This window comes from Pantherophis guttatus, chromosome 2 (genome assembly GCF_059756535.1).
Source record: "Pantherophis guttatus breed Tessera chromosome 2, ASM5975653v1, whole genome shotgun sequence".
NCBI classification, from domain to species: domain Eukaryota; kingdom Metazoa; phylum Chordata; class Lepidosauria; order Squamata; family Colubridae; genus Pantherophis; species Pantherophis guttatus.
Window position 1 is genome coordinate 159,103,120 of NC_142064.1, and position 15,149 is coordinate 159,118,268.

Consider the following 15,149-nt stretch of genomic DNA (forward strand, 5'->3'; position numbering starts at 1 on the left):
CACATTCTGATTTGAGGCAGATCTGTTAATCCCTGATTAAATCCTCCCTATCCCTCCTCTCTCCATCAAAATGTATTTCTTGAGGACGCATTATAAGTTTAAAAAACTTGAATTTTTCTCTTTTTGGTACATGTCAACATCAAATGTCCTGTGCTTCTGAACTAAAGAGATCTCTGTAGAAAAATCTGAATCAGGGATAGGGCCAGTTTGTCACCTTTGTTCTGCCTAGATAATTAAATACCTTTCCAAATTGGCTCATTTTGTACTGGGTAGGAGTTGTTTGTACAAATCAGAGTCCATATCTAGTCAGGACTCAAGTTGCACTTCCCATGTAACTGATATTAATTTTTTTGCCATAAGTGACAATAGTTGTGGGAAAAATATCACATGGTTAGGAAATTACTTGCTATCAGTTCCAATTGGTAAGGGCATGAAAAATGGATCAGCAGATGGAATTGAAATTAGGATAACATTACAATGAATTAATAAAAGCGTTAGTGCAATTATTTAATGTTAATTTACCTACATAGAATTGCATATATAACCACTTGAAATAAAGAAAAAATTCTTTCAGAAATAAATTTATTTCAAAGAAAATATGCTTCTATTTATGCTCCATTGGGTGTAATTTAAGGCTATAAAACACCATATGTTTTAAAAGGATTTCTCCTACTTCAGGACAACTGCTACTGCTTGGGATATTTTCTTTTTTCTTTTAATATGATTGTATTAAATTTTAAAATCATGAATAAAAGTAAACAAACAAGAAAACAGAAAAAGGGAAAAATGAGACAAAATGCAAGGTAAAAGTGTGAAAAAAGGAAAAAAGAAAAGAAAAAGGATGGTTTCCAACTTTCTTTGGTACAGATGTAGATTAAAAAAAACTTTTACTCTAAAATTAACAATAATCTAGATTAAATGTACCCAAGTCTCTTCTAACAGGATTATGCCATCAATCTTTATGGAAACACAAACATGACACATTGCTACAATCTCCAAAGAAATGATGAATTGTACCTCAACTGTGTTCTCCATGGAATAGGGATGGAATAGGGATATTTGGGCATAGCAAAATCAGAGGTACTTCACAATACTCTTCAGAGCCTGGCTTTTGCACAGCTTGCCTATAATATCATTACAATCAACAAGAAAGGATCTAGCATTCTAACAGCAACCTTCTTGTCCTTGGTATAAGGATGAGGTTCTGACATACTGTCTGGAAGAGAACATATTACCTGTTTTGTAAGATGGCATTGCAAATGTTCTAAAGCTAGAAAATGCTGCTTTGCTTCTTGTACAAGTTCTTTGGGATAAAGGGCACCAGAGAATGTGTCATTCTCATTTTTTGAATCATTGCAATCCTGAAAACCTAGAGAGATGACAAAACAAAGAATGAACCTTTTATGCTATACACAAATTGAAAGACGAGTCACAGTACTTTAGCTTTAAAATTAAATTCAAGGCATCAGTTTTGACCTCAGGTTAGTTATACAATAATGTAATTTTTCATTGTTCTTCATCTTCAGGAAACAAAACAAAAAAGTGTTTATTTCAAGAATCTTCTTATATACATGAGAAGTATATAAAAGAGCTTTTTGCTATTATGTAACAAGTAGTTGCTACCTTGACCTTTTAAAGCAGCAATCAAGGTTTTCATAGCCAAGAATAAGAAACAAATACTGAGTCTGTTCATGTTTCATACCATCATGTTCAATGTTGAGAGCAACTGTGCTCTTATTCAACAGCATTTCATTCTCAAGCTCTGACTAGGACCTCTTAACCTTGGCAACAAGCCTACATGCAGTGCACTTCACTTCATTAGTTTTTTCAATCTCAAGAGATTGAAGTTCTTATGCAAGAATTGAGATTCTTCTCTCCAATGAGTTTACCTTCCTTTGAAGCTTCTCCAAGTTCTGTTCTTAGTCTATTTACCATCTCCAGTAGCTGCTGTTTCTCTTTGCTCAGACAGCAGATCTTTTTTGCAGCTGCTTTCAGTCTGGCTTGAATCACTTTTCCATGGTTTCTAAAATGTTGATGAAGTCCATCACCTGCACCCATACTAAGTAACTGTTGCTTGGGATGAACAGAATCCTCCTGGAGCCATTTTACCAGTGGATTCTAGAAGCAAAATGAGATAAAGATTATTCCAGAATAGGAATCCCTTACCTTTTGATACTGGTAAAATATTTCAACCTGCTGGAGGTTTTCTGGGTGCTTTTGCAAAACAGTTGCTAAGAAGGACTTGGATTCCAAATCACCAATTACACAGCACCAGTGGTGAACCAGTTTACTACCGGTTCGCCGGCTGTGCATGCGTGCTGTGTGCCAAGCGTGCGCTACATGTGCGCATGCGTGCTGTGCACCAAACATGCGCTGTGTTGTGTGCACACATGGGCAGTACGCACCCAAAGAGGCTTGGGAAGGTAAGTAGAACAGCGAGGGGGGGAATCGTCAGTTTGAGATTGTGCCTGTGTGTTCTTGATTTTTGCTTAATATTGAAAATACTGACTTCTAGAACCTTATTTGCACCCTTAATATATTTAAAGGTTTCAATCATATCACCCCCTTTCCCTTCTGTTCTCCAGGCTGTACATATTCAGTTCTTCTAGTCTCTCCTGATTTGTTTTGTGCCTCAGACCTTGCACTATTTTTGTTGTCCATCTCTGGACTCGCTCAATCTTATCAGTATCATTTTTTAAGTAAGGTCTCCAGAATTGGACACAGTATTCCAAATAGGTTTGGCTAAAGCCCTATGTAGAAGGATCAGGACCTCCTTTTTCCTGCTGGTGACCCCTCTAGTGATGCATCCCAGAATTTTGTTTGTCTTCACAACTTCCTGGCCATACCGTTCACTCATTTTGCAGTCATCTGCTATTATATTCCTTAACTCTGTGCCATGAAAAGTGAATTATGCCCTAGAAAATGAAGCCTTATGAATTCCTCTCAAAAAAAGAGTGACCCATGAATGTGAGTCTGTTTTGCCCTTCAAAACAGGGCAAAACAGTGTAATAATGGCTTATTACCGATGGAGCCTGTATTACAGCTTCAGTGCTTACTCCACATTACCTTCAAGATACAATTTTGCTAAAACAAAACACATTTTTATGAAAAGGGGAGAAGAAAAAAAATCAAAATCATCACATGACCTGTGGCCCTCAAAGCTAAGTTTTAATGTAACCCAAAGATCTTCTTAGATATTCTACTTGTTAAATAATGTAGACAGGCAGAAAAGCATCTTTGCAACAGCTTTTTTTCTGCAAAATTTCCTTCCATGGAAATTCTAAAACAAATTTAAATTTTTGGAGTTGGCAGGCAGAATTAAGCTGGTAAATTTAAGTTTGACAAAATATTACTGTGTTTCTCCAAAAAGAAGGCCATGTCTTATTTTCTTTTGACCTCCAAAAAAACAGCTAGGTTTTCTTTTTGGAGGGTTCTAATTATTGACTCACATCGGGGCAGTGGCACCGACAGCCCCGCCCAGCAGGAGCCCGCTGCTGGTCCACTTCTTCTGCGGCCGCTTGACACCACTCACACGCATCGCTCGGCTTCTGTTTTGACTTCAGATGCCTGCCAGAAGCCATCTGCAGCCGATAACAGAGCTCCGGATCAATCCGGAGCCCTGTTATTGGCTGCAGATGCTTCCGGCAGGCATCTGAAGACAAAATGGAAGCCATGGCAATGCGTGCGAGTGGCGGCAAGCAGCCAAAGAAGCGGCTGAAGAAAGCAAGGCAGGTGTCAGGGTGTGCAAGGCCTGGTAAGTAGGGCAGCTCCACTCCCCCATCCCCACCCTAGCTGATTTTTTACCTGTATGCCTCGCCCCACCCCCTGCACCTCGGGGTGGGCGGGGTCTTAATTAGAGCTAATTTTGTGGGTGGGTCTTAATTTAATTGCATGGGGTCAAAAACATGATAGGGCTTATTTTCAAGGTGGGTCGTCTTTTTGGAGAAACATGGTATACATTTAATTAACACCAGCCAAAAGTGAAAAAGGTATTTACTGAAGGTATTTGACATGTGAGGAAAAAACATTTATAGCAGAGCATGATAAATTTCAACTTACACAGCTGCAAACTTAGTTAGCTCTATCTGAGATACAATAGTACAACTTAATTTTCTTTCCGTATTCAGTAAGAGTTCAGTTCAGTTAACCCAAATAGATTATTAGAATATATCTATCATTAACCCAGATGCAGCAAAGATATCTAGAATTACAATGCCTCCTAGTGGAAGTAGTAGGAAAGGCATGGATCCTTTCATAAACTGATACTGTTTATATGAGGTCAGAATATGTGAAGCGTTTACAGTGAAAGCAAACAAATATGTACCCCTTTTGTTCGGAATCAATCCCTATATTAAACATTAACAGTTATAATTTTCATTTCTCATTTTCATACCCCTGTTCTTGAATGTTCAATTTCATTTTTTTCCAAAAACTTTACAGCAGCAACTTTACTGTGGTGCAATGTACCTGAAACAACAAAGAGCAGGACAAAGCAGATGTCAGCTGAAGAACTCTAAGGATACGTCAAATCCTTTCTAGTTAACATACTATTAACTAATTATTAACGAGATTGATGAAACACAGAAGTATAATGGGGGGGGGGGATCTTCATTGCTATATCCAGTGACAATGAAAATGTACTTACTGAAACAATCAAACAATATATTAGTCTAATTTATCTACAGATGACAGAAATTCTTTCCAGACATCCTCTTATCATTGGACCTGATTTGTTATAGCAAATTTTTATTTCTTTATTTTTAATAAGCAACTTTTTTTCCAGTAGTCCTGTAGTTGCTGGCCCTAGTTGCTCAGCCAACAGTCCTGAGTCCTATGGGCCACTTGTCACCTAGATGTCCAGGAACTCCAACAGCTAGTGTGGTCCTTGATGACCCAGGTGATGACCAATCCAGTACAGATTTCTGTAAATGTTTCACCACAGTGTTTATAGGAGGGACATTCTTCACCTGGCTCCTTTGATGAGACCTGCCTAGTATGTTGAACCTCTGGCATAGCTCTCATCTTCCTCAGAGCATGCAAGAATTATAACATATAATAGTAGATGTGAAATTTATTTCCCTTACCATCATTCCCACTGACAAAGTAGTCTGGATGGAAAGTTTGAGTAGCTTTATTACATCTAGTTACATTAAGAGAAGGCACAAGTACTTTTCTTGGAGCTTCTGTTGCATTTTCTTTCCGTTTGTCTATTGCCTCGCTTTCCCCCCCCAATCTTCTGATCTCCTCTTCCAGGGACTGCTTATGGTCTGCAAAAATAAAAATGCCCATTTTAGGTTGAGAACTTGCAGACATGATAGCCTGATTACATTTATAAATTAAAAGAAAAATATCTAAAAATTCTCAAATATATATATTTTCCTGGAACAGCAGTACTATTGATCTGCTGCAGCAAAGGTAATAAAAGTGTAATGGCATCTTAATGATTAAATAAATTACAAGTTTTAAGAGATTATAGACCTTAATCAGACATATACTTTTATAAAAGCTTCATATTATAAAATAATTTTCTTATTTCTATTTGGTTTTCAGGAACTGGCTAAATTAGCTTTTGCTGGTATTCTTTTAAAGATTAGGATAGGAAGAATGATTCCAGAAGCAAATTTCAATTCCACATAGTAAAAAAAATCCAGTGAAATTTGATTTTTTAAAATGTCAGGCAGCCAATAAACTTATAATACTTCTTGTTTTATATGAAATACATGTACATGTACGAAAAAGAGAAAAATAGTAACATGGAATTTGGTAGGCACTGATTAACTATAATTTTAATTTTATTTCCAACAGCAGATGGGTTGAATTTGAATAGTTTAAATTTCATTTTAAGAAGAGACTTTAATATTGCTGCAACTGATAAGAATATATTCTCACAAGAGTGGAGTAATACTTTGATTGGAGGGAGGCAGTTTCAATGACCATGACTAAATCAGGATCTTAATATTTGCTCCTAAGAATAAAGGAGGAGGAGGAGATAGAAGGGGAGCTCATCAAATTTGCAGACAACACAAAGCTGGGGTGTGGGGAATGCTAACCCTTTGGAAGATAGACTCAAGATTCAGAAAGATCTTGGCAAAGTTGAGTATTGGGCCCTATCCAGCAAGATGCAGTTCAGTGGTGAGAAAAGTAAGGTCCTGCACTTAGGCAGGCAAAACCAAATGTACAGCTTTAGTATAGGCGTTACTTGGCTTAACCATAGTAATTAGAAAGGGATCTAGATGTCCCAGGGGACTACCACTTAAGTATGAACTAGAAGTGTGCTGCAGCTGCGAAAAAGTCCTAGGCTGCATCAACAGAGTGATAGTATCGCTCTATACTGCACTAGTGAAGCCACACTTAAAATACTGCATCAGATTTGGAGGCTAAACTGTACAATGAATGGTTAAGGGAATTAGGTATGTTTAGCCTAAGAAAGAGAAAGATTAGGGATGACATGATAGCTGTTTTCCAGTATGTGAGGGGTAGTCACAGAGAAGAAGTGGTTGACTTATTCTCTAAAGCAGCTGAGAGCGACACAAAAGCAATGGGTGGAAGTTCATAAGAGAGATCTGACCTGGAACTAAGGAGAAATTTCCTGACAGTGAGAACAATTAATCAGTGGAATAGCTTTTGTCCTGGAATTGTGAGTGTTCATTGCTGGAGATTTTCAAGAAAAGATTGGACATCCATTTATCCAGAATAGTATAAGGTCTCCTGCCTTGAGCAGAAAGTTGGACTAGAAGACCTCAAAGGTCCCTTCCAGCCCTGGGTTTCTATGTTTTTAAAGTTCTACAAATAGAACTGTTTTTTATTGCTAACACCTGATAGAAACAAAATGCAGACTTTGTATATGGAAGCCACATACTAGACAGCATTATGTCTACATAATAAGCTGCAGATGTACAAATCAATCTATTCAGCACTGATCAAAATTATTGGAGTTAATTATATAAGTTAAAATTTTTAAAAAATGAGCTGGAGAACATACACTTAGAATATGGGATCAATGTAAGGAACAGATTTAATATCCCTAATCTATGAGGAAAAAATCCTTGAAGAGCTATGGGAACATTTGCAGAGGGAATATATATTCAGGAATTCTTCCACTAGAAAGTCATGTTCAAAGGCAATAGAGCACCAAGGAAAGATAAAATATTCACTAAACTGTTTAAAGCTACAAGAGAAGACATAGTTAAAGTACTAACTATTCTCTGTAATAATATGGAACATTTTATGTATGTATGTATGTATGTATGTATGTATGTATGTATGTATGTATTTATTTATTTATTTTATTGGCTGCTCATCTCACTATGGGGTAACTCTGGGTGGCTTACAGTTACATCTAAGTTAAAACATAAAAAGTTAAAATAAAATCTTAAAACCAAGGACACATGGGGAGGGTGGGAGCGGATTGGCGAGGAGGTAGGATCTGTTATTAATCAACCACCTCCATTGTGCTGTTCCCCCACTGGAGCCAGAAGCCGACTGGCAGAGCCACATCTTTTAGCCCTTATGAAAAGATAGGAGGGTTGGGGCCAACCTCACATTGGGGGGCAAAATGTTCCGGAGAGCAGGAGCAATAGCAGATAGGGCCCTCCTTCTGGATCTGCCAGCTGGAATAATTGGGCTGAACGTATCCGCAGCATGCGTCTTCTGCCGGCATGAGTGGTACGGGCCAATCCCAGTAGGGTGAGATGATCCTCAAGTAACCTGGACCCATGCCATGAAGGGCTTTAAAGGTGATCACCAACACCTTGAATTGTGTTCTGACCTAGGCTTCCTGAATCAGTAAAATACACGAGTAGTCCCAAAAACCTCTTTTATTGCAACAGCTGTGAATTCTGTTCATTCACAGATGAGTCCCAAATAGTTGTAAAGAGTCCTTCGGGATAAGGCTGATAATCACCCCCCTTTATCTCCCTTGACACGCTGCCAAAGACCTAATTGGCAAAGCCACATGGAGTCCAGAATCAAACAGAGCTTCAGACTTTAAACTGAACAGAATTAACAATGTTGCTTCCTGCAAAGGCCCATGTGCCTTTGCTCCTCTTTTAAGTCTTATGGGAGGGGCCAATCATCTCCAAGCCCTACTCCTGAGTCATCCCTTTTGTTTTAACTGTTCTTGCCTTCTGGCAGCTTTGCGCATACGCGCACTGGAAACAGGCTCCCCCTGTTCCTCTGCCTCGCTGAGGTTCGACTCTGGAGGCTCCGGAAGCAGCACATACCTCCCAGATGGCCCTTTCTCTGCCTCCGATGCAGAGCCCTTGTCCAAGTCTTTCCCAGACTCCAGGACTGGCCCATGTTCCTCCCTAACCTCCTCACTGTCCGACTGTTGCCAGCTCCACAGGTCACCGGCGAACCACAACAAATTGCACCTGTAAGCAGACTTGTAGCCAATGCAGTTTGTGGAGCTGTGGTGTAATGGGGGCCATTCTTGGCCCCCCCAAAACTACCCACGCTGCTGCACTCTGCACCAGCTGTAGCTTCTGAATGCTCTTCAAGGGTAGCCCCATGTACAGCACATTACAATAGTCTAGTTGTGAGATGACTAGCGACTGAACAACTGAGGGCAGAGAATCCTGGTCCAGGAAAAGCTGCAAGTGGCACACAACACAAAGTTGTGCATAGGCTTTCCTAGCCGCGACTGCTACCTGTTCCTTGAACAAAAGTTGCAAGTCCAGGAGAAACTACAAGTTGTGGACCAGGTCTTTCTGGGGCAGTGCAACCCCATCCAGAGTCAAAGATGACAAAGTCCCGGATCGCGGATCCCCATGTACCCAAAGCCATTCAGTCTTACTAGGGTTCAATCGAAACCTGTTGCTCCCCATCCAGGTCCTCACAGCCTCCAGGCACCGTGAAAGGACAGTCATGGCATCACTTGGGTCATCAAGAGTGGAAATACAGCGTCATCAGCATACAATGTATACCTCAGTCTGTGGTGATGGATGATCTCAAATTGGATTCAAAATTGGAGACTGAAATGCTAATTAATCATCTGGTAATATGCTTTAGTCATATGAGATTCCTCAGAGAATATAAATATTTAGAAGAATGTAAACGTAAGAGAGAGCCAGTTTCGTGTAGTGATCAAGATATCAGGACTGAATTCTAATCCTACCTTAGGCACAAAGCCATCTGATGAAGGAGTAAATCTTGCCAAAAAAACTGCATGGACTTTGTCAGGAATCATCGCAGTATGAAAAATAAAAAACAAGAAAATCTTCCAAAAAACACAAGAGCAGCTTTTGTTAAAGGAGACCTAAATTTATAAAATATAGAGACCCTTCTTGGCAAATTAAATCTATTTTATTACCAGGAGGAAATAAAACTACAGCAGAATTAGTTATACCTGCGTTTTGTATTTTCATTTTGGTGTCATCAAAGGCAGCTGCCTGATTATTAAGGGTCTCCATTTCTTTTCTCATTTCTGCAATAACAGACCTCAAGATCTTGTTCTGCTGCTGTAAAGTCTGGATATCAGCAGGAAGAAAATGTTCAGAAACTCCTACAGTACCCTATGGGTAATCAAGAAATTAAGGAAATTATCAAAACTGCCTCCCTCCAGAATAGAATAAGTCATTCAAAGAAGCAAGCAAAATTACCAGTAAAATCATTCTAATGACATGCCATATGCATCAAAAAATGAACAGTATAGTTAATAATCTTTAAAAATATTTGTGGAACTATTTTAGCTATTTATCACTCATATATAAACACACACATACACATAACTATAGTACAGGTAGTCCTCAACTTACAACTGAAATTAGGATCAGAATCTTGTTCACTAAGCAAAGTGGTTAAACAAGATGTCCTGTGACTGCTTTACTTAGCAACTGCAATCCCAGCACTCCCAGTTAGAGTCTTAAGTGAGAATTATGAGCTGTTAAGTGTACAGAGTCCCAGGTAAGGAGTGCAGGATTGCCAAAAGAGGGTGATGAGGCAATGGAAGATCTAGCATGTGTGAGCATTGCTGCAGTGCAGTGTAAAACCTCAGCTGCCCATCTGGCCCAGCAGTGCTTCAGAAACCTTCTGAATGTAATTTGGCAAATGAGATTTCTGAACCAGGGCTCCTGAAGTTCCCCAAGCCAGCGTCCAATTTTTCGGAGACTTGTAGACAATCAGAAGGTTTCTAAAGGACTGTGAGAATGGGATACTGGCTTGGAGAATAAGTGGTGGTGAAAGTCAGTGGGGCGCAGCAAAGTCTGTGAAGTGCAGGGTGGTGGGGGCAATTGGGGTTTTGCAGAATGGTGCTGAGGTGTTGACATGGTTGGTCATATTTCTCAGACTGGCCTCTACTTCAGCCTCATTGCTGCCCTTTGGGTGCTGTTGTACACTGCAGCAAAAAGGGTATAGATTGGGAAAAGAGATAGGCAGATAAAGGGAGCTGCAGAGCTTCTGTGGCTGTTAAGTGTGGGCCAAATGTCCTAATGTTGATCATATGACTGTGGGATGCTGCAATGGCTGTAACTTCGGACACAGGTTGCAAGTCCATTTTTTCAGTGCTGTTGTAATTTCAATCATTGAATGAATGGTTGTAAATTGAGGACTACCTGCAATGAAAACTTAGCAAGAGGAAATTTCCATGAATGACAGCAATTCTATTTATGAAGATTAAGTTTGCAAAATTTGCCAAATTTTCAGTGTGCTGCTAATCCTTTATTAGGTTTTAAGAATTTATTTATGATTCAGAGCATTAATCAACATAAAGTCACTTGCAAATTTTAGAAAGAATTCTCTCTCAACTTGTATTGCATATATCACCTTTCAGGTTCTATTCTTGACACTTCTACCTAAATGGATCTCATCTTCCAAGATGGGGACAAAATTTTACCTAATTCTGTGCAGAATTATGTCAAATTAGATAATATTGAAGTAGACAAACAATGGACAAGATAGCTTTTAATGCAACATCATATAATCAATATAAGAGAAATATTTTCCAAGAAATTAAATGTCACATGTCAAATCAAATATATTTGGAAATTAGTAATAAGAGTACAGTAATAGAGACAAAATTACCCCCCAACTAATGAAATTTAAGTTGTGAATGAAATTTAAACAAAAGTCCATATATTCAATATTAGTATATCTTTCCAAATGTACATCAGCAGTACATTTTCAATCCTGAAATATCATTTATCATTTTCTTGGATGACCTTCTGTCTAAAAATTCTGTAACTAAGAATTTTCAAATCTCTGCTTCTGAACTCTTTTCAAAGAAGATACTTTTTAAAACAATAAATAGTGAGCAACCACTAGAGTGCAGCATAAGGTTTTTTAAGATTCAAAACTGTCTCAATATATTTGATAGTATATATGAAATGGGTGTTAGCAATGAAAAAATATTTCTCTAAAAGACAAAATCAAATACTGTATCAGAAACATTGGCAAGATTCAGAAATACAGTAATATTTCTCAGTGGTTCATATACTGTGAAGAGTTTAAATCTGATTTAACAGTTGGAAATGGTAATAACATTTTGACAACACAGCAAAGTTAAGTACTTACTCACACAAACTTTTGTGTGAGTTTGGTAATTAAACAGAGACATCTTATGCAACATGATAAAAAAAACCAATGAATCATGTTAATGTGTTGGATTTTTAGCTTACATGTGAAAGCTTTTACACCCTAATGTCAATTTGACTGGTTCTAACAAAAGATTCACACAACTACAGATTTAAGATTTTGGAAACCTGCCCCCCCCGCCCCCCCCGCGACCATCATAGTATGATGGTTTTGAAAGATGATTTTTAAAAATTGACATGTAATCTTAAAACGCTTGAGAAGATATATCATAACATTTCTTAAGCGCTAATACAAAGAATATCAGTCTGTTCTTTAAGTCTTAAGATCCTAATTATAACCATGTAACAGTAAAACTGGTTTGCATAGGAAGACTGAGTTCTTTGTTACTATATATAGTACACTTGATCTTAATTAATTAAACATGTTCAAACAAAAGCAAATGTCAAGGATGTTTGAAATTGGATTCCTGCATTGAGTAAAAGTTTGAACGTGTTGGCCTAAATAACCCCTTTCAACTTTATAATTCTGTGTTTTAAATGCTAATTAAAAATTTCACTGTGTAATATTTATTGGCCTTTTGTATCTAATTATTATGATATATTTCTCTATAATTATCTTACTTATACCATAAAATAATTCAGTTACTCTTTGCATTGATCTTCCTTTTGATGTACATCATACATATCCACAGAAAATCTCCCTGAGGATAAAGGTACCAACATCATTTTACAACAGTGTTTTTATTCAGAAGAAATGACTAAGCAATTCCTCAAAAAGCAGCTTATAAAGATTCCTGTATAGGGAAATATGTTTTTTCTATACCTTCTTAGGATAAAAGTGTTCCCTCATAGCTAACTAGCTTTATCTACTAAATGATGTAAAAGGAAAAATTTGCAAAGAATTATTGGACTAATTCTATTTCTGGCTGTATATAATAAACTGTTAAAAGCCAGTTACCCATGCAATACAATCTTCAAGGACAAAGAGTAGTGAAAATGACTCCACAAATAATCAAAAGTTATTTTTCTCCAGCCTTTTATTTATATCCAGGAAATATAAAACCTTTCAAAGGCAGCCACAATGCCATATTGATGTAAGCCTAAAAATAGCCAAAGCCAACAATTATCTAGCCTAGGGATGGGCAATCCACAGTCACCAATCAATTCCCAATGTTATTGGGTTTTCTCCAGACCTCCCTCCTAAGTTGCTATCAAAATTCAGCAGTACAATTTGCTGCTACAATTTGCCAGCATTATATGCTATTAAAATTAGACACTGAATCTTTAAAATGTTTTAAAGATTTTTTTAATGTAATAATTTGGAAAAGTTTTATTTCAGCTATCCTGCCTTTTTTTCAGTTTGTGCTATTTATCATCCATTCCTTTTGTTTTTTAATGCATTAATTCATCTGACCAATTGAAGAACCTCAGTGCTTAAGCTGAAAGCATCCATAAAATCACTATGGAAGCAACATACTGTAAATAAAGCCATAAATAATATAAATAACATCATTGCTAGTAATGGTTAAATAAGTAACTGCCTAAGAAGACATTTTGGAAATAATTTGCCATTGTTTTCTTTCCAGTGACCCACCTGGCTTCATGCAAATTCCCTAAAAGCAGGAAATGCTTTCCAGCAGTCAAAAACAGTATTTTACAGTTCTACAAGATCTAATTCATTTTTCCTCTTACAAAATACAATTGCAAATCTGCATTCCCAGAGTATGATTTCTGCTTAAGGGTCAAAGGATTTTCAAGATCATATGAACAGTTTTATATTTAGAAAACACAGACAACTGCCCCCAAAGTATACATGTTTCTGTCTTGCATTGTAAAGTATTTTATTAGTTCTTCTATAGCAGGGGTGTCAAACTGGATTTCTTCGAGGACCGGATCAGCATTATAGTTTTTTACAGGCCAGCCAGGGACGATGGGGGAAGTGGGAGATGGGACAGACACATTCTGCAGTACCCTGCTGGCCAAAACGTTTTCAGCCTGGACAGCCTCCTGCAGCACCCTGCAGACCAAAATGTTTTCAGCCTGGATAGCGGCAGCACTTTCCTGGCCAAAACGGCTCATGGGGGCACATGGGGGCGCGTGTGTTCCCCCCGCATCCCGTTTTGGGCAGCAGAGTGCTGCAGGCCGAAAATGGGGCAGAGGGGGCCCTGCAGCCTTCCACACCCCATTTGGCTGCCAGAGGCTCCACAGGCTGGTTGTTACGGCCTGCGCGGATTGTTGCTGATCCCGACGAGGAGGGTGGTGTGGTGTCGCGCCAGCAGCCTGTGCAGCTGGCGTTCGAGTCAGACAGTGAGGAGGCTGAAGAAGATGTGGTGCCAGAGGCAGGGATTCAGCCAGGGCCTTCAGAACCTCCAAAGGCTCCTTTAAGTGCAGAGGATGAAGTGGAGGAGCCTCTTCTCAATGCACGAGCACATAGAGCTGCCAAAAGGCAGGAGTGGTTCCTCAGGAGGAGGTCTCCTCAAGAGTAAGGCTTGGGGCTAATTGGCCACTCCCTTAGCCTATTTAAGAGTGCACACAGCTTGTAAAAAGCTGCAGGAAACAACATTCGTTCGTTTGCTGATCATTGAGTTTGGATTTTCTCTGCAAACAGTGCTTCTGGGCTTTCTGCCAACTCTAGTAAGACTCTATCTTATCTGTGGAATTTCTGGCAGGTTGTTAAGAACGTTTTATTAACAGCCTGCATTTGCAAAAGACTGCGTTTTGAAGTAAACTGAGTTTTGTTCCGAGTTTGTGTGTGCTGCGATCTTTGGGATCCGTACCTGGGGCAGAACACTGGTCCTTTACTATTTCCAGGCTGGCCCCGCAGGCCAGATTTAAGCACCCCGCAGGCTGGATCTGGCCCCTGGGCCTTGAATTTGACCCCCCTGTTCTATAGGATTTGTGGTGAAGAAAAACACTAGCTTCCTTGTGAACAAGCCACAGCTCTAGCGTCTAGAGATGATATGTGCCTGAGGATTCAGTACTTGCTAAATTGTTGCTCTGATGAAATGGGTAGATGAAGAAGGTTGAGAGAGACAAAGGAGCACAAAGAGAAGCCTCTTCTTCTTGCCAGGCTTGTATAAATAAATTTTCCCACCCCTGTATGCTGCTCGGTGGAACACAGCACATTTAATTAATTAATTAATTAATTAATTAATTAATTAATTAATTAATTTGCTGTCCATCTCTCTACCAAGTGACACTGGGTGGCTTACAATGTCACAAATAACAGACTAAAACAAGTACAGTATTAAGACATCAGACATTAAAAATTAAAACATTTAATATTAAAACATAAAAAGAACCAACACACAGACAGGGTAGAGGTGAGATCTTGTACTAGTCTACTAGCCACCTCCAAAATGGGACACTGCAATAGGGGCCCCAAGCCAGTTGGCAAAGCAGGGTTTTCGGATTGTTTTGTAAGGCTTCGGCCAAAAAAATGCTTTTAAAATGATCACACGGCTCAGCTGGGATCTCAGAGGCTTTTAAAAGCATTTTTTTCTGCAACCTCTTAAAGTTATAGAAAAAATGCTTTTAAAAGTAAAAAAAAAAAAAGTTGGCCATGCCTACCCAGTCACATCATCCCCCCCCACCAAGCCACGCCCACAGAACCAGTAGTAA

At 38.8% G+C, this 15,149-nt stretch overlaps 1 protein-coding gene across 13 annotated transcripts in view; it reads right to left on the reverse strand.

Annotated features, from left to right (window-relative positions):
- The window catches only part of CCDC57 (coiled-coil domain containing 57), a 61,980-nt gene that overhangs the window by 15,266 nt on the left and 31,565 nt on the right, over positions 1 to 15,149 (reverse strand). For all 13 annotated transcript variants that reach the window (XM_087887127.1, XM_087887121.1, XM_034412931.2 and 10 more), the window contains 5 exons: positions 9,347 to 9,512; positions 5,085 to 5,267; positions 4,394 to 4,467; positions 1,890 to 2,118; positions 1,236 to 1,369 (listed from right to left, as the gene is read on the reverse strand). In XM_087887127.1, coding sequence (XP_087743253.1) covers positions 1,236 to 1,369; positions 1,890 to 2,118; positions 4,394 to 4,467; positions 5,085 to 5,267; positions 9,347 to 9,512 — 786 coding nt within the window. The remainder of the gene's footprint in view (positions 1 to 1,235; positions 1,370 to 1,889; positions 2,119 to 4,393; positions 4,468 to 5,084; positions 5,268 to 9,346; positions 9,513 to 15,149) is intronic.